This window comes from Salvelinus alpinus, chromosome 2, assembly GCF_045679555.1.
Source record: "Salvelinus alpinus chromosome 2, SLU_Salpinus.1, whole genome shotgun sequence".
NCBI classification, from domain to species: domain Eukaryota; kingdom Metazoa; phylum Chordata; class Actinopteri; order Salmoniformes; family Salmonidae; genus Salvelinus; species Salvelinus alpinus.
In genome coordinates, this window is record NC_092087.1 from 69,227,783 (window position 1) to 69,247,192 (window position 19,410).

The 19,410-nt window shown below is 43.6% G+C and overlaps 2 protein-coding genes across 3 annotated transcripts; both read left to right on the forward strand.

Annotated features, from left to right (window-relative positions):
• The first annotated feature begins 5,786 nt into the window (after nt 1-5,786).
• Nucleotides 5,787-14,606, forward strand: LOC139567550 (probable ATP-dependent RNA helicase DDX5). Of its 2 annotated transcripts, none has more exons than XM_071388897.1 (13): nt 5,787-5,980; nt 9,369-9,546; nt 9,652-9,748; nt 9,847-9,980; nt 10,077-10,142; nt 10,241-10,382; nt 10,501-10,661; nt 11,129-11,301; nt 11,459-11,569; nt 11,662-11,723; nt 11,810-11,869; nt 13,344-13,565; nt 13,809-14,606. In XM_071388897.1, the coding sequence occupies exons 1-13, from the start codon at nt 5,940-5,942 to the stop codon at nt 14,249-14,251; spliced, it is 1,890 nt and encodes a 629-aa protein (XP_071244998.1). In that variant the 5' UTR covers nt 5,787-5,939; the 3' UTR covers nt 14,252-14,606. The 2 variants fall into 2 exon arrangements, with proteins under 2 accessions (XP_071244998.1, XP_071244999.1); XM_071388898.1 differs by having other exon boundaries at nt 5,805-5,980; nt 13,344-13,581.
• Nucleotides 14,607-14,783: 177 nt separating this feature from the next.
• polg2 (polymerase (DNA directed), gamma 2, accessory subunit) lies at nt 14,784-19,126 on the forward strand. Its single transcript, XM_071388899.1, has 8 exons — nt 14,784-15,570; nt 15,716-15,821; nt 16,303-16,408; nt 16,654-16,839; nt 17,662-17,802; nt 17,954-18,034; nt 18,118-18,218; nt 18,490-19,126. The coding sequence occupies exons 1-8, from the start codon at nt 15,069-15,071 to the stop codon at nt 18,653-18,655; spliced, it is 1,389 nt and encodes a 462-aa protein (XP_071245000.1). The 5' UTR covers nt 14,784-15,068; the 3' UTR covers nt 18,656-19,126.
• Nucleotides 19,127-19,410: the final 284 nt, after the last annotated feature.

A 19,410-nucleotide genomic window follows, 5' to 3' on the forward strand; every position in this document is an offset into this window, starting at 1 on the left:
TTTGTTCTAGTTAGTCCAGTTGACTCTTCAGTTATTTTACAAGATAGCACAGACAGACATTTAATAAATTAACCATAACAGTTATAAAAATATCACATGGTAGACAGGGTGTTCTCCCGAGTATCTGTCTTAAAGTAGTTCCCAGAGTTTCTAAACCCAGAGGCCCAACGTCGCGAGACTTCCGGGATGGCTAGCGAAACAGACCAAGCAGACCAGGACTGGGTTTGAGAAGTCATTAACTTTGTTTCCATGAACTTCTACACTCAAAGTTCGCATAGAAAATAGATGCGACAATTGCCTGCTAGGGTAGATTTAAACTTAAACTCCGCCATTTCCCGATTGCAAACATTCTAATAGTTCGCCTTATTTCAGTTTGTGACAAAATAAGCAGTCATTGTGTAGAGAATCATTGTACAATCAGGTGTGCTTGTCCAGAGTTACAATAAATATGTTTACTGTTGTGGGTACTTGAGGACCAGCGTTTGGAAACACTGATCTAAACTGCTGTAAAAAATATATTTCCCATAACCAAAAATATTGTGTTTTCAGCTTGTGTACGAAACTTAACAGGAAGCATAGAAATAGTTACATAGAACAGATCTACCGCTTCTTAGACTTGCTTTCAATGAAAATTAAATATATATATCTCAGCTGGATATAATGACACCACAAACTCCTACAGTGTCGAATAAAAATGTAGTGATTGAAGTGTTTACCCATTTAGGCAAATTGTGAATTAATAAATTGGCGGACAGCCTGTATGCCCTCCTACCTATCTGTTTAATGTCTCAGGTAGCTGCAAAAGCCTGCATGGATAGAATGTGAGAATTGACTAATATTTGCCATATTCCATTAATTCTTATGTGCCATTGTAATAATTGGATGGTGAAACTTGCCAGCGAAACAGAAAAGCAAGGCGAAGCATTCAGGCATTCTAGAAAGTCAGGACAATCCTTGTCTTGCAAAGAAACATTATTTGTATAGTTTAAAACGATCATTTTGTAAGCATTTAGTAAATGTGAAATGGAGCTTTTTAGTTACTTGATAACATCACCTGCCCGGTGTACATTCAAAGTTATTCGCCAATCATAATTTATTCAAAAAACACTGTGTCCATAATCGTCTGTCGCAAAACACTGTTTCCATATCATCGCCAAGCATATCTCCAACTTTTTTAACCTGTCTCTGCTTTCTGGGGAGGTTCCCATTGCTTGGAAGGCAGCCACAGTTCGTCCTTTATTTAAAGGGGAGATCAAGCTGATCCTAACTGTTATAGGCCTATTTCTATTTTGCCCTGTTTATCAAAAGTGTTGGAAAAACTTGTCAATAATCAACTGACTGGCTTTCTTGATGTCTATAGTATTCTCTTGGGTATGCAATCTGGTTTCCGCCCAGGTTATGGATGTGTCACTGCAACCTTAAAGGTCCTCAATGATGTCACCATTGCCTTTGATTCTAACCAATCATGTGCTGCTATTTTTATTAACTTGGCCAAAGCTTTTGATACGATAGACCATTCCATTATTGTGGGCCGGCTAAGGAGTATTGGTGTCTCTGAAGGGTCTTTGGCCTGGTTTGCTAACAGTTGAAGTCGGAAGTTTACATACACTTAGGTTGGAGTCATTAAAACTCGTTTTTCAACCACTCCACAAATTTCTTGTTAACAAACTATAGTTTTGGCAAGTCGGTTAGGACATCTACTTTGTGCATGACACAACAATCCAACAATTGTTTACAGACATATTATTTCACTTATAATTCACTGTATCACAATTCCAGTGGGTCAGAAGTTTACATACACTAAGTTGACTGCCTTTGAACAGCTTGGAAAATTCCAGAAAATTATAGGCTTCTGATAGGCTAATTGACACAATTTGAGTCAATTGGAGGTGCCTCTTTGCTTGACATCGTGGGAAAATCTAAAGAAATCAGCCGAGACCTCAGCCAAGACCTCCACAAGTCTGGTTCATCCTTGGGAGCAATTTCCAAACGCCTGAAGGTACCATGTTCACCTGTACAAACAATAGTACGCAAGTATAAACACCATGGGACCATGTAGCCGTCATACCGCTCAGGAAGGAGATGCGTTCTGTCTCCTAGAGATGAACGTACTGTGGTGCGAAAAGTGCAAATCAATCCCAGAACAACAGCAAAGGACCTTGTGAAGATGCTGGAGGAAACAGGCAGCATCATGTTGTGGGGGTGCTTTGCTGCAGGAAGGACTGGTGCACTTCACAAAATATATGGCTACATGAGGAAGGAAAATTATGTGGATATATTGAAGCAACATCTCAAGACATCAGTCAGGAAGTTAAAGCTTGGTCCAAATGGGTTTTCCAAATGGACAATGACCCATAGCATACTTCCAAAGCTGTGGACAAATGGCTTAAGGACAACAAAGTCAAGGTATTGGAGTGGTCATCACAAAGCCCTGACCTCAATCCTATAGACCATTTGTGGGCAGAACTGAAAAAGCATGTGAGAAAAAGGAGGCCTACAAAGCTGACTCAGTTACACCAGCTCTGTCATGAGGAATGGGCCAAAATTCACCCAACTTATTGTGGGAAGCTTGTGGAAGGCTACCCAAAACGTTTGACCCAAGTAAAACTATTTAAAGGCAATGCTACCAAATGCTAATTGAGTGTATGTAAACTTCTGACCCACTGGGATTGTGATGAAAGAACACATACACCTTAGCCAAATACATTTAAACTCAGTTTTTCACAATTCCTGATATTTAATCCTAGTAAAAATGCCCTGTCTTAGGTCAGAAAGGATCACCACTTTATTTTAAGAATGTGAAATGTCAGAATAATAGTACAGAGAATGATTTATTTAAGGTGTATGTGTAACAGTTTAGCTTACGTCCCTCTCCTCGCCCCAACCTGGGCTCGAACCAGGGACCCTCTGCACACATCAACAACAGTCACCCACGAAGCATTGTTACCCATCTCGCCACAAAAGCCACGGCCCTTGCAGAGCAAGGGGAACAACTACTTCAGGTCTCAGAGCGAGTGACGTCACCGATTGAAACACTATTAGCGCGCACCACCGCTAACTAGCTAGCCATTTCACATCGGTTACATATGTAAACTTCCAACTTCAACTGTACCTCTCTCAAAGAGTGCAATGTATAAAGTCAGAAAATCTGCTGTCTCATCCACTGCCTGTCACCAAGGGAGTACCCTAAGGCTCAATCCTAGGCCCCACGCTCTTCTCAATTTACATCAACAACTTAGCTCAGGCAGTAGGAAGCTCTCTCATCCATTTATATGCAGATGATACAGTCTTATACTAAGCTGGCCCCTCCCCGGATTTTGTGCTAAATGCTCGACCCTTAACCTTGTTCTAAACACCTCCAAAACAAAGGTCATGTGGTTTGGTAAGAAGAATGCCCCTCTTCCCACAGGTGTTATTACTACCTCTGAGGGTTTAGAGCTTGAGGTAGTCACCTCATTCAAGTACTTGGGAGTATGACTAGATGGTGCACTGTCCTTCTCTCAGCACATATCAAAGCTGCAGGCTAAAGTTAAATCTATACTTGGTTTCTTCTATTGTAATCACTCCTCTTTCACCCCAGCTGCCAAACTAACCCTGATGCAGATGACCATCCTACCCATGCTAGATTACGGAGAAATAATTTTAGATTGGCAGGTAAGGGTGCTCTCGAGCGGCTAGACGTTCTTTACCATTCGGCCATCAGATTTGCCACCGATGCTCCTTATAGGACACATCACTGCACTCTATACTCCTCTGTAAACTGGTCATCTTTGTATACCCGTCGCAAGACCCACTGGTTGATGCTTATTTATAAAACCCACTTAGGCCTCACTCCCTCCTGAGATATCTCCTGCAGCCCTCATCCTCCACATACAACACCCGTTCTGCCATACACATTCTGTTAAAGGTCCCCAAAGCACACACATCCCTGGGTCGCTCCTCTTTTCAGTTCGCTGCAGCTAGCGACTGGAACGAGCTGCAACAAACACTCAACTGGACAGTTTTATCTCAATCTCTTCATTCAAAGACTCAATCATGCACGCTCTTACTGACAGTTGTGGCTGCTTTGTGTGATGTATTGTTGTCTCTACCTTCTTGACCTTTGTGCTGTTGACTGTACCCAATAATGTTTGTACCATGTTTTGTGCTGCTACCATGTTGTGTTGCTACCATGTTGTTGTTATGTTGTGTTGCTACCATGCTGTGTTGTCATGTGTTGCTGCCTTGCTATGTTGTTGTCTTAGGTCTCTCTTTATGTAGTGTTGTGTTGTCTCTTGTTGTGATGTGTGTTTTGTCCTATATTTATTTTGTATTTGTTTTATTTTTTATCCCAGGCCCCGTCCCCGCAGGAGGCCTTTTGCCTTTTGGTTGGCCGTCACTGTAAATAAGAATTTGTTCTTAACTGACTTGCCTAGTTAAATAAAGGTTAAATAATAATAATTTTAAAAAAGAAAGTTTGACAAAAGAAAAATCCACCCGTCGAAAATATAAAAATGTTTTTGGGGGTTGGGGGGCAACATTGCTTTTGTCGAATAAACCTGGGTCTATGGAAACCTGCTAATGACAGAAGTGAAAAATTATTCCTTAGTTGTTAATTTTCTCGAAATCTAAAGGAACAACCTAGATTCGAGCCAATGTCTTAAGTAGATGGCCATGTTATTACTCCAACCTCGTGAAAGTGACAAACTGACACTTTTTAATTTTCATAAAAAAAAAAAAAAACATCTGTATATGGATGCTGGAGACTCATATCTCCCTCACTAGCTTTAAGCACCAGCTGTCAGAGCAGCTCACAGATCACTGCACCTGTACATAGCCCATCTGTAAACAGCCCATCTATCTACGTCATCCCCTTACTGTATTTATTTGATTTATCTTGCTCCTTTGCAACCCAGTATCTCTACTTGCACATTCATCTTCTGCACATCTACCATTCCAGTGTTTAATTGCTATATTGTAATTACCATAGGCCACCATGGCCTATTTATTGCCTTAACTCCCGTATCTTACCTCATTTGCACTCACTGTATATATATATATATTTTTTTTTACTGTATTATTGACTGTATGTTTTGTTTATTCCATGTGTAACTCTGTGTTGTTGTATGTGTCGAATTGCTATGCTTTATCTTGGCCAGGTCGCAGTTGCAAATGAGAACTTGTTCTCAACTAGCCTACCTGGTTAATTAAATAAAGGTGAAATAAAAAAAATGGAAGAAGTGCCTTTTGATTTGACTGCTTGCACAACACGATGACGTGTTTCTGCACATGAGTTTAGCTAGCCAAAGTCGCCTTAACATCGCCTACATGTGTAATCTGGGTTTTGTATTCGAGAAGCAGTTTCTGCCCATCTTAATACTGTAACGTTACTGTCTTTGGTATCCATTATCTGTTGACTGCATTAAAATGAACATTGGTAAAATTTGATTTGAAGATAGGTGTTAATTGCAAACGTTGGGGGTGTTCACTATTTGCGTTTGTACATATTTTGTTCCCTTCTTTTTTGGGGTAAATTGTATTGTTGCTTATTTCAGTAGACTATTGAGTAGAAGTTGTAGCTAATGTAGTGTTCCTGTGTAAACACAATGTTGCGTCTACTACCTGCATTGCTGTTTTAAAATGATTTATAAATTGACCATGTTGAATAAAGTAATACATTAGTACTTCATTTGGCTCAAATAATGAAGGTTATTGTAAAAATGGGATAATAACACGTCAAACTGTGCCAATCAGCTAACTTCCGTGACCAAATAAGGAGAAAAAGTAGTACCAGACACATGCGCGTTGATATGTTCCAATGTGTTATGAGTTAGTACGCCGTTTTGACTGACATTTGTCTGCCCGGCATTTCTATTTTCGTGTCGCACTTGTATTTATCACAGATTGGTTTAGAGATATAGACGTAGTTACCATTTGTTACTTTCATACTCTGCTGAACCATGCCTGGATTTTCCGACAGAGATCGTGGCAGAGACAGGGGGTAAGTAGGTAACGCTAATGTCTGTTTAGCTAACGTAGTTAGCTAGGAAAAGACGGTGCGATGGTTAGTTTTAACGCGGTACTGTAGCTAGCTAGGTAAGTTTTGTTTATCCATGCCATTGGCTTGATGTGCAATGTTAATACGACTTATTTGAACCCTAATCAATTGTTAAAGTACATTTTGCCTGATCTAATTTATGTAACAAGCAGGTCGGGCAAATGTTTAGTTGGCAGTTAACATTAGCTAACTTCAATAACGCATTAGCAATGGGAGATTCTCAGAGGCCTATGCTATATTTGATATAATAACCATATCCACCACACTTGCACATCGGCGCATAAAATATAGTATGTGATGTTGGTTAAGAACCCTGGAATGTTTGGTCAGCTTGAATGTTGCAAATTGTTTCGAATCAAAATGCCGGCTCCCTTTGTTCCTCCTCTACCGGCCGGAATTAAAATGGCAGCTAAACTGGTTTAAACGTGACGCAGAAACGAATGTAGTTACAGTATACCTACCACATCTTTGCATGTGTAAGCAAATGGGTCACTGCTGTCCAGCCCTTGATCGAGGCTCTCAGTTCCATTACCATTACACATGTAATTAAAAGTGCTTTCCTCACCATCTTAGATAAGCATGACCCATTCAAAGAATGTAGAACTACGAACAAATATAGCCTTTGTTTCACTCCAGACTTGACTGCCCTTGACCAACACAAAAACATCCGGTGGCGTACTGCATTAGCATCGAATAGCCCCCGCGATATGCAACTTTTCAGGGTAGTTAGGAACCAATATACACAGGCAGTTAGGAAAGCAAAGGCTAGCTTTTTTCAAACAGAAATGTGCATCCTGTAGCACAAACTCCAAAAAGTTCTGGGACACTGTAAAGTTCATGGAGAATAAGAGCACCTCCTCCCAGCTGCCCACTGCACTGTTGCTAGGAAACACTGTCAACGCCGATAAATCCACGATAATTGAGAATTTCAATAAGCATTTTTCTATGGCTGGCCATGCTTTCCCCCTGGCTACCCCTACCCTGGTCAACAGCCCTACACCCCCCACAGCAACTTGCCTAAGCCTGCCCCATTTCTCCTTCACCCAAATCCAGATAGACGATGTTCTGAAAGAGCTGCAAAATCTGGACCACTACAAATCAGCCGGGCTAGACCCCCTCTTTCTAAAATTACCCGCCACAATTGTTGCAACCCCTATTACTAGCCTGTCCAACCTCTCTTTCATATCGTCTGAGATCCCCAGAGATTGGAAAGCTGCCACGGTCATCCCCCTCTTCAAAGGGGGAGACACTCTAGGCCCAAACTGTTACAGACCTATCTCCACCCTTCGAAAGCCAAGTGAACAAACAGACATGGGTGCACCTCATCCACGCTCAAGGTCCTAAAAGATATCATAACCTCCATCGATAAAAGACAGTACTATGCAGCCGTCTTCATCAACCTGGCCAAGGCTTTCGACTCTGTCAATCACCGCATTCTTATCGGCAGACTCAACAGCCTTGGTTTCTCAAATGACTGCCTCGCCTGGTTCACCAACTACTTTTCAGATAGTTCCGTGTGTCAAATCGGAGGGCCTGTTGTTCAGACCTCTGGCAGTCTCTATGGGGGTGCCACAGGGTTCAATTCTCGGGCCGACTCTTTTCTCTGTATATGTCAATGATGTCGCTCTCGCTGCTGGTGATTTTCTGATCCACCTCTACGCACACAACACCATTCTGTATACCTCTGGCGCATCTTTGGACACTGTGTTAACAAACCTCCAGATGAGCTTCAATGCCATACAACACTCCTTCCGTGGCCTCCAACTGCTCTTAAATGCAAGTAAACTAAATGCATGCTCTTCAACCGCCCACCCGTCTAGCATCACTACTCTGGACGGTTCTGACTTAGAATATGTGGACAACTACAAATACCAAAATTTAAATCTAGAATTGGCTTACCATTTCGCAACAATGCATCCTTCACTCATGCTGCCAAACATACCCTCGTAAAACTGACTATCATACTGATCCTTGACTTCGGCGATCCTTTGCAAAAATTCCTCCAACACTCAGCAAATTGGATGTGGTCTATCACAGTGCCATCCGTTTTGTCACCAGAGCCCCATATACTACCCACCACTGCGACCTGTATCCTCTCGTTGGCTGGCCCTTGCTTTATATTCATCGCCAAACCCACTGGCTCCAGGTCATCTATAAGTCTTTGCTACATTTACATTTAAGTCATTTAGCAGACGCTCTTATCCAGAGCGACTTACAAATTGGAAAGTTCATACATATTCATCCTGGTCCCCCCGTGGGGAATGAACCCACAACCCTGGCGTTGCAAGCGCCATGCTCTACCAACTGAGCCACACGGGACCAGGGGCTAGGTAAAACCCTGCCTTATCTCAGCTCACTGGTCACCATAGCAGCACCCACCCGTAGCACTTGCTCCAACAGGTATATTTCACAGGTCACCCCCAAAGCCAACTCCTCTTTGGCTGCCTTTCCTTCCAGTTCTCTGCTGCCAATGACTGGAACGAACTGCAAAAATCACTGAAGCTGGAGACTCATATCTCCCTCCCTAACTTTAAGCACCAGCTGTCAGGGCAGCTCACAGATCACTGCACCTGTACACAGCCCATCTGTAAATAGCCCACCCAACTACCTCGTCTCCATATTGTTATTTATTTTTTTGCTTCTTTGCACCCCAGTAACTCTACTTGCACATTCATCTTCTGCTCATCTATCACTCCAGTGTTAATGCTAAATTGTAATTAAGTGTTAAGATAAGAGCCACGTAAAATGTAAATGCATCGATTGCGGTACGGGTTTGGAAACATAAAAACATTATCTTTCATATTGGCGAAATTGATACACATTTATTTGGTTCGGGTACCCACACGGCCATGTTACAGCGCTTGTTTATGGAAGAGAGAGTGGACTACCTGCACTATTTAGCTATCTGCGTCTCACAACACATGTTTGTAAACGGAAGACAGATGCCACAAATGTGTCGTCACTGAAAAATACTGTCGGCTGCAACTGTTACAGTTTACAGTTAGTATATTTTCCATTTGTGAAATTATTTTGACGTGATATTAAAGTAGACGGATTTGTTTCTATAACCAATTCACGTTTAGATGGCGTGTTTGGCTTCCAGAGCCAATTCGTCCATTATTGAACACTAAGGAGTAACGTTTGCCAAATCTTGGACAAAGGGAACCTAACTTAGCTCTGCTAGCTGTTGTAGTACTCATCAAGCCATGCATTCATGGGGGAATGTGGGGTATCAGTTCTTCAATGTAGCTGGCATAACTATCTGACTTAAACCCACCATTCACTGTATGCTCAGTCATCTAATATTAGGTTGTTCCCCCTACTATTTCAGGTATGGAGGTGCGCCTCGTTTTGGAGGTGGCGGTGGTGGCAGTAGGGGTGGACCCCCTCAGGGGAAATTTGGCAACCCAGGCGAAAGGCTGCGCAAAAAACACTGGAACATGGATGAGCTCCCAAAGTTCGAGAAGAACTTCTACCAGGAGCACCCGGATGTGACCCGCAGACCACCTGTAAGTGACCCAGGCAGTTCTTTCCATCTGATTTGAGTGTGGTCTAAACCTTTTGATTCAAATGGTCTTTGCCTATGAACAACCTCTTTATGTGTCTAATTGCAGCAAGAGGTGGAGAACTACCTGAGAAGTAAAGACGTAACAGTGAAAGGCAGAGACTGCCCCAAGCCCATGATGAAGTTTCACGAGGCCAATTTTCCAAGTGAGTAAAACCGCTCTTCCAACTTTGCTTAAGAACAAGCTGGTTGTATAAAATGGTGGAATTGAATCTCATATGTAATCTGACTTTGTCTTTTTCAGATTATGTGATGGATGTGATTGCCAAACAAGGATGGGCTGAGCCAACTCCTATCCAGGCTCAGGGTTGGCCTCTGGCCCTCAGTGGGAAAGACATGGTGGGCATCGCCCAGACAGGCTCCGGTAAAACCCTTGCTGTAAGTACATTGATTTAAAACTACTCTTAGTAGCATCTTTCTGGTACATATTTGTGCAGTTGGACCATTTGGGCTCAGTCTCCCCCCCCCTCACAGTATCTGCTGCCTGCAATCGTGCACATTCAACACCAGCCATTCTTGGAGCATGGAGACGGACCTATAGTAAGTACACCATAAGCCTCTTGAATAGAGAACATCCCTATTAGTTTTTACAGGGTGAGTCCAGCTGAATAACACTTGTCTCTATCTTTGTCTCTCAGTGTTTGGTGCTGGCCCCGACCCGTGAGCTGGCTCAGCAGGTGCAGCAGGTTGCCGCTGAGTACGGCAGGGCCTCCCGCCTGAAGTCAGTATGTGTCTATGGTGGAGCCCCCAAAGGACCCCAGATTCGGGACCTTGAGAGAGGTATCTATCCACCACTTTTGTTTTGCTTTCATTTGTTTGCTCAATACGTTGGTTCTGTATTAAATAACTTTGGTGATGGAGGCAGACATCTGAGTGAGTGTTTTCTGTTTCCCCCTAGGTGTTGAGATCTGCATTGCCACCCCAGGGCGTCTCATTGACTTCCTGGAGGCTGGGAAGACCAACCTTCGCAGGTGTACCTACCTTGTGCTGGACGAAGCTGACCGTATGCTGGACATGGGCTTCGAGCCCCAAATCCGCAAAATTGTGGACCAAATTAGAGTATGTGGCTTTGACTCAACGCAATTCCTTTGGCTAGAATTCTTCAATATGAAGGCTCATTCCCGCAATGATTTGTAGACTTGCTCAATACTTGCTGCTGATTTCAATTGGCAGAATTCCCATTGGACTTTGACAAATCATTGCAGAGTCTGCATACCATGACTAACCTGTACCCCTGCACATTGACTCGGTACCGATACCCCCTGTGTATATAGCCTTGGGATTGTTATTTTGTGGTTATTTAGTTTTTTTAAACTTTCGCTTCTTTATTAAATATTTTCTGAACTCTATTTCTTGAACTGCATTGTTGGTTAAGTGCTTGTAAGTAAGCATTTCATGGTCAAATCTACACCCGTTGTATTCGGCGCATGCGACAAATAGAATTTGATTCAATTTTCCTGTAGGATCAGCCATTTAGTATTTTATCAAATCCTTTAAGTAATCTGTTTTCTCTGTTCTTCTCTCAGCCGGATCGTCAGACCCTCATGTGGAGTGCCACCTGGCCCAAGGAGGTGCGCCAGCTGGCTGAGGACTTCCTGAAGCAGTCTGTCCAAATCAACGTGGGCGCTCTGCAGCTCAGCGCCAACCACAACATCCTGCAGATAGTGGACGTGTGCAACGACGGAGAGAAGGATGACAAGTGAGTGACACACTCCTCCTCAGCAAAGCCAAACGTCACATTTACACTGCTTCATAATTGAAGGAATTCAAATGGAAGAACTCTTCAATTTGTCTCATCCAGGATATAGTGTGAGTCATGTCAATTTGAACCCGGGTCTCTTGTCTTTCCACTTAAGACTCCTCCGGCTGCTGGAAGAGATCATGAGCGAGAAGGAGAACAAGACCATCATCTTTACCGAGACCAAGAGACGCTGCGATGAGCTAACCAGGAGGATGCGACGAGATGGGTAAGTGTCATCACACTAGTGTCTCGTTTAACTGGTAAATCATTCTCCTTGTAATGTGTCATGCCTCTGATGTCCATGTTTGTCTGTTACAGCTGGCCAGCAATGGGTATCCACGGAGACAAGAGCCAGCAGGAGAGGGACTGGGTTCTCAATGGTATGCCTGAAATATTTTCTGTATATATATTTTGTTTGTCACGACAATGTAATGGACTTGTATAATTGAAGTTGATCTTTCCACAGAGTTCAAATACGGCAAGGCCCCCATCCTCATCGCCACCGATGTGGCCTCCCGCGGTCTAGGTCAGTATGGCTTTGGTTAAACCCTCTGGTTGTTTTCCTCAATATTTTAACTTTTTAAAGAAAGTGGTTTTGGCTTTCTTTAACTTCTATGCATTTTCTGAGTTTTTCTCACCTAAAGGTGCAGTCTTTGTGGCAGGGCCTAGGCATGACAAGTCCCAGGCCTCGAGGGGGAAGGAGGACATATTGGAAATGAAGTTGCCCCACTGGCTGCCACCCAGTGGGCCTAGAGAGGTGAAAGCTCTGTGTGCCAGTAATCCTCAAGTCAAAAGGCAGTGTGGCTAAGCCTTGTTTCTGATATCTTTTTTTATTTTTTATACTTGACATTATTTGTTCTCTGTCCGTGGATTTTTACCTGAAAAATGCCTTCGTCGAGACGTTTCCAACTCAAACGTTACACACACACACGCTTTACGTGACCATTTGCCTTGCATGCGTTTTGTAGAGGGCACTGTATTGCAAGTCACTGTTTTGAGATTTGGAGCGATTCTGTTAGTTGCGGAGCTTGTCCCTAAAAAAAGCATGGGTGCTGCGAATGTCACAGCTTTCCATTGCTATATTTTTCTCCCTCACTCAAAGCACTGGTTTTCTTGAAATGGAGAGAGCAGTTTTCAACTTACTGTTGTCGACTCGAAATTGATGAGAAACTGGCACGTGTTTAAGGGGCTATGGGAACATCTAGAGAAAGTGACAAATAGAAGAGCTTCAAAAACCAAAGTTCCTCCCTCGCCTGCTTTTTAAAGTCATGTCGAGACCTGCCAACGAGAGACATTTTCTCAAGTGAACGAACACTGGCTTCTGGGAAGATCTTGCCTAGACGAGACTGATGGGGGCGGGGTGCTCTATGCTCTGAGGGGCAACACAGGGGTCAATACTTGGACCTTTTTCATTTTTGCCTTTTTTGGGTCCCCCCTCAAATTAGTACTTGGTCTATTCGGTCTTGGCAAGACGTGCAGTGAGGCCTTTATTAGCAAGCTTCTTATGAGTGTGACTGGGAAAAAGGACCTTCAGAACCCATACCAACTGAAAGGTCCTATATTGGCACACGAGGAGGCAACAGTGCACATAGCGGCCCTACTGCGTAGAAGCTCCTGGATGTCACTTGACAATTTGTGGGGGAGTTCGCTGCATTGGGAAAGGACTAGTGAATGCATACTCCTTAATGGTAAGACTTCAAATCCAGTTCTTTTCCTCCCCTGGTAAAAAAAGGGAGGGAGAATGCCTTAGGATTTTTTGATATGGTAAGCAAACGGAGTGTGCATCTCGTTTCTCTCTTCCCACAGTAGTATTCCCATGGAGTAGAACGTTGTTCTTGGATTGTGTTGGTTAACCCCGTTCTTTGCAGCTCAGCTAAGTATCCAGTCTCTGGAACATTTTAGCTCTCCATTCTCTATGCTAACCTTGTCCTTTGGTCTGGCTGTTGTGGTGTGCAAAATCCTGTATGGTGTCCTTTTTGCCACACTGCAACACTTTACAGATGTGGAGGATGTGAAATTTGTCATAAATTATGACTATCCTAACTCCTCTGAGGACTATATCCACCGCATTGGACGCACGGCCCGCAGTCAAAAAACAGGCACCGCCTACACCTTCTTCACCCCTAACAACATGAAACAGGCCAGTGACCTCATAGCTGTGCTCCGCGAAGCTAACCAGGCTATCAACCCCAAGCTCCTCCAGATGGCAGAGGCCAGAGGAGGTAATTCCTATGGCGGGTGAGATGCGAACAAGGCTGTGGTTACATCTGCAGACATTTCGATTTTCTAGATGAGAAATCTATTTGAAGGGTTTTGGGGCAGAAGTTCTTAAATTAAATACGAAGATGACCCACCTTGTTCTCACCATATTTGTCAACTATCATTTTAGTTTAAATGTCTTTGCCACCCATCACTGCTACCAGTCTCACCACTGCCCTGTCTCTTGTTTTTGTCTTGTTTTCCAGGTCGTGGAGGGGGGGGAAGAGGTGGCTTTAGGGATGACCGACGAGATAGGTATTCTGGGGGGAGGAGTTACGGTGGTGGTGGTGGTAGTTACAGGGACAAGGATAGCGACAGGGGGTTTGGTGGGGGACCAAAGAGTGCCTTCGGCGCAAAAACCCAAAACGGAGTGGGCTACGGGGGTAGCACCTATGACAAGGGCGCTAGCTCTGGCGGTAGCTACGGCAACAGCTACGGCAGCAACGGACAGGCTAGCTTCGGCGCCACCAACCAGGTGGGTGCGTTCGGCGGCCAGAACTTCCAGGCCCCTCCACAGTTTGGAGCCGCGCAGGCGGCTGCCCCAAACGGCATGGGTCGCCCGCCATTCCCCTTTAACCCACAGGCACAGCAGCCCCAACAACCCCCACCCATGGTACCCTACTCTATGCCTCCACCTTTCCCACAGTAACTGACTAGGTGTAGATTGTGTGCACAATTCACAACCAAACCACGATTTTTTCCCCCCTCGTCTTTAAATCTTATATTAATATTATTATTATCCTTTGTACTGTTTAACTTTTTTTGCTTACAGCGGGGTTGGAATTCTTCAGTAACCCCAAGCATTGAAATGGGTCCCAATGGGGCTGTTGAAGTGCATCTTTAACTGGTGCATGTCTCCTTGACTGTTTTTATTTGTTACATTCCTCAGTAATTTATTTTTACTTAGTAATGCAGATTTTGAGTTAGTGGTATGTTTAAAGTGATATGTTAAGATCTTACTTGGGGGACATGCATGGGCCTTCAAATAAAACAATTAAATTGAAGTTTTGTGGTGGTTCATTGTTCTATTGAGTATTCATCCAGCATTTAATCTTAGTGGATTTTCTTTTAAAACAATGAAATCATGCCACAATAATATAGCAAACATTGCTAATTGCACAACTATAACCGTAAGGTAACACGTTAACGTAAGGTAATGGATGAGAACTTGTCTCGTTTTCATGTCGACACGGAAGTGACGTAGACATAGCTTTACTTCCGGGTGCGCCCAGTTTACGCTTTACACATGGTTGCAAGTATTTTAGAAATAGAAGAATATTTATATTAAGTTGCCAGGCTTTGCCGAAACTACTCGTGGTGTAATTCGCAGGCAACTGCACTCACTTTCAAATATCATTTTCAAACGTGATTTCAGCCTATGAATGACTTCTAAAATGTGAGACCGCACGCAATGCATTGCTAGGTTATTAACTTATTTTCAATGACGAAATGAGTGACCACTAAACATGCTCACTTACTGTGTTAGACGACTCATCTGGAGATGTGAGAATATACCAAGAACCTCACTATGCTGCAGGATAGCTTTTGCGCGTCCGCGCTGCAGTACTGCAACTCCTGTCAGGTCTGTCGCTGAGGACTCCGACCACACCAAAACACTGATGCAGCTATGCACTGACAGGTATTACATAGCTTCTGGCCAACTTCATAGAGATTCTTTTCAGCGCGGAACCAACTGTGGATATGGACCACTTGGTATGGAACTTAAAAAGAACGTTCTTGAACAATGGTGGAACTCTGTGATAGGGTTCAGGGCAGAGGTGTTTGGGATAAGCACTCTACACACTAGTAAGGACAGAACTACCGAGAGGGATGGACAATTGAGGGTTGTTGACACCGAGAACCTTCGTCAAATACTTTCCCAGAGAGAGCTAAGCAAGGACCAACTTATTCAGAAGCTACAGACCCATATCCAGAATGGTGCATCTGTTCGAACTAGTCTTTTCCAAGGTAACTATCATTGGGTGTTGTATTGAACACTGCTATTTTTACTTGTGCGCATGCTTCAGGACATAGAAATCAACTCGTAGAGTTAAATGAAATTCAACGTTGGGTTTCCAGGCTAACATGGACAATGCTCTTCCCTCCTGTCCAGGTGCTTTGGAGCAATATGTGCCCTCTTTGGAGCTAGTGAATAGAAAGCTGCCGTTTGGCCTGGCTGAGACCGGATTGTGCTTCCAGCCATCAGGTGGACCTAGTTGGTGAGGCTTACTCCTCCCTCAAATCACATGAACCATTCACCTGCACTGTGATCATTTACCATTGTGGTTATTCAAAGTGCAAATAGATTTAATTGAGCATAGATTTAACCTAAGTCATGTGTCCTTGTGTTGTTTGAGATGGCAGATTGCTATAATAACGCCTGGGCATAGCAGACTAAAGAGTAGTTGTGCGCTTTAAAGGTAGACTCAGCGATATGACGTACATTCAGAAAGTTAACAGCATAGTGGTTCAATTCCTGCAACAACTAAGAGCGCTGAAGTGCGAGGTTCAACTTCTCCACTGTTTTGGTCCCGTACCTATGACATTCCAACAGCATGACACCGAACCTGTGCGTATGCGCTCATGCTGTGTGTGACTGTCTTGCATATCGCTCAACTCAATATCTGCGGTGCTGCTTGTGGCATTCTCATTTTGCTGAGTCTACCTTTAACCCCTATTCTGTGTGTCCATTCCTGACAGCCCAGATGAAGTTACCCAGTCCTCTTTGGTGTGGTTCTGCTCGCCCCGCACCTCCTCACAGTGGCTGGACTACTGGGCACGGCATCGGCTGCAGTGGTGGAGAAAGGTGGGTCACTTTCTGATCCAATTTCAATACATTGTGGTCAAGATAAGTTTCTCTGTCTGCAAATTAATCTGGATCTTGAACATGAATCTGAATCTTGATTTGAAATCTATAGAAACGAAACAACATTGTTTCTATGTTGATATTTGTAATACTGAAAGACAACTTGACTTAATGTGGATAGTAAAGTACTTTTTTCTAATCTCTCTGTCCATCCAATCCTGTCCCTCCTTTCATCTATGATCCAGTTTGCCCTGGGCCCGTCCGACTTCAGCTGCAGTGTCATAACAGAAGAGGAGCTGGCAGGCCGGGCGTCTCGTGGTGTGAAAATTGTGTACAATTTCCCATGGGGCCAAGAGGCCCTGGAGACTCTGTTGAGCCGAGGGGATGCGGAGTTGCTGCAGACACACAAGAGCGCTCGCAACAAACTACAGGTCAGTGTAATGCTGCCTTCCACTGCAGGGACAACACTGCAGTTAATACCCTATCCCTCTCATGCTGTCACAATACAACAACTTAGGAGTAGATCTTTTCACAATATGTCAGTTGCACAGGAGGCTGCTGAGGGGAGGACGGCTCATAACAATGGCTGGAATGGAGTGAATTGAATAATATTAAACACATGGAAACCATGTGTTAGAGTTGTTCGATACCATTCCATTAGTTCTGTTCCAGCCATTACTTTGAGCCTGTCCTCCCCAATTAAGGTGCCACTGGCCGCCTGTGATCAGTTGTGTGGCGGCAGGTAGCCTAGCAGTTAGAGCATTATGCCATTAACCGAAAGGTCTCTGGTTTGAATACCCAAGGTGAAGAATCTCTGTGCCCTTGAGCAAGGCACTTAACACTAATTTGCTCCAGGTGCGCCGTACATCTATGCTGCCCTACCAAGCAAAAAGGCAGTAACTGCTCATTTGGTCGAAAATGAGTTAATATCATTCTTGCTACATTAAATACATGCTTAATCATGTGGACAAGTATCCTGCCTCTATTGTGTTTTGGAGAAAATGGGGGTCATATTAGCAGTAACTGCACTGGGTTTCTGTGAAACCAAAGTAAATAAAAGCAATTTTTCTCAGTTCCACGCTATGAACAGGTACTGCCTTTTTGCTTGGTAGGGCAGTATGGCTGACCCTGTAATACACCGGATAAGTGCAGTGAAATGTGTTGTATGTGACAATAAAACATATTTTTGTTATTCAAGTAAGATTATATTAATCATGTCAGTGCTCCGTATTTTTTCCGTCTGTCATTCACAGTGCCTAGATGGAAGGAAGTCAGTCGTCCCCTATGCCATCTCCGTAACGGGAAACCTAGAGCGAGGAGTGTTGGCGTACCTGTACAACTCACTCCAGCAAGTGAAGAAAGTCGACAGCAAACAGAGGCTACAGCAGAGAAAGGTGAAACACCTAAGTCCTTTCCACATTAGCTTTAGTATGGTTTACGTCTCTGACAACATGGGTGAGAACTTGAGCATCTTACTTCTGGTTTTTGAACTGGTGGAAATTGTTAGAATGTGTTTCACACACTGACATCTTGTGGCCCTTGTAGGTTTTGAAGCTCCATCCTATTTTGTCTCCAGTCAAAGTGGCCTTGGACATGGGAAGGGGAGCCACTGTGGAACTACGACAGGTAGGAAACTATTGAGATATACACAAAGTTATTCAATAGGACTATGTTTGATTGTAGATATAAAATGATATTCTACATCTTAGGTTTGTGAAGGCTTGCTGAAGGAGTTCTTGGAAGGGGGAGTCTCTGCATGGCCTGGATATCTTGAAACCATGCCAACCTCAATGGAGCAGCTGAACACAAAGTAAAACTTCTTCATACCATTATAGTTTCTTTATGTTGTGTGTCTATACTTTATGTTGTATGTCTAGACATGTCATGTAACGGATTTCATGCGTTTACTGTTGAATGCATTCTGAATACAATAGAATTTTGACATCAAAAGCCACACGTATTTAATGGCAGTGAAGTCAAACATGTTGACGTTTGACTTCACTGAAGGTGATCTCGATAGCTGCACTGTTTCCCTGTGGCGACCCAACTGTAAGTATTATGTTTGGTGCCTGTGTGCCCAGGTATGATGAGATGGGGGTGCTGTTCACTGTGGTGATCAGTGACAACACGCTTGAGAGTGGCCTACTGCAGGTGCGCAGCCGCGACACCACCATCAAGGAGACCATGCACATCTCCGAGGTCAAGAACTTTCTGGCCAGATACATATCTGCTGCACAGAACATATGAGGGAGTAATATTGATGTCCCGGGTGAACCGGGTTAGCATGGATTACATTTGTTTTGGAGCCGGACTGCCTCCCGGGCGTGAGCCAGGTGCCCCATTTTAGCCGTTGGTGAATTCAGCTGTAAACAGAAATGACGTAGATTAAGCAACAATAATAGATGTTATATGTATCTGAACGATGCTGCCTTGTTGACAACATGTGCAGATTACTGTTTTATTTGAGAAGGGCGCTCCTCCCTCACCGCTTTGCCCATTCACGTAACATGCCATAGCATGGTGCACTTAATCAAACTCCCTCATTGATTGAAAACTGACATGTTAGGCTGACATTTGACAAAATGTCAAAGGAGACTGTCAAAGAATGGGGTGGTGGGCCCTCATGGGCAGCAGGAAAGCTGTCTATATGTTTTGGATAACTATACCTCAAAGCCAATTTGACTATCTAGGATACTATATTAAAAGGTGTTAATCATTTTCACTTTGTGGTTGTCATTTTGTTGTCAAAGTGTCACTCAAATGCTGTCATATCAGTAGCAAATTCTCATACGGAACTTTTTCTACGGGTCAACAAAACATGATTGTGTGTGTGTGTATATATATGTATATACAATGGGCACCGGTTAGTGGGCACAGTGGGAAGCTCTGAAATGCACCACTAGGTGTCAGGCTTCCATAAGGTATTGACGTCAAGAGTAAAATCAAACCACTTTGATCATAGTGTTGACTACTAAAACAGCATGAAATGAAAGTGACTGAAA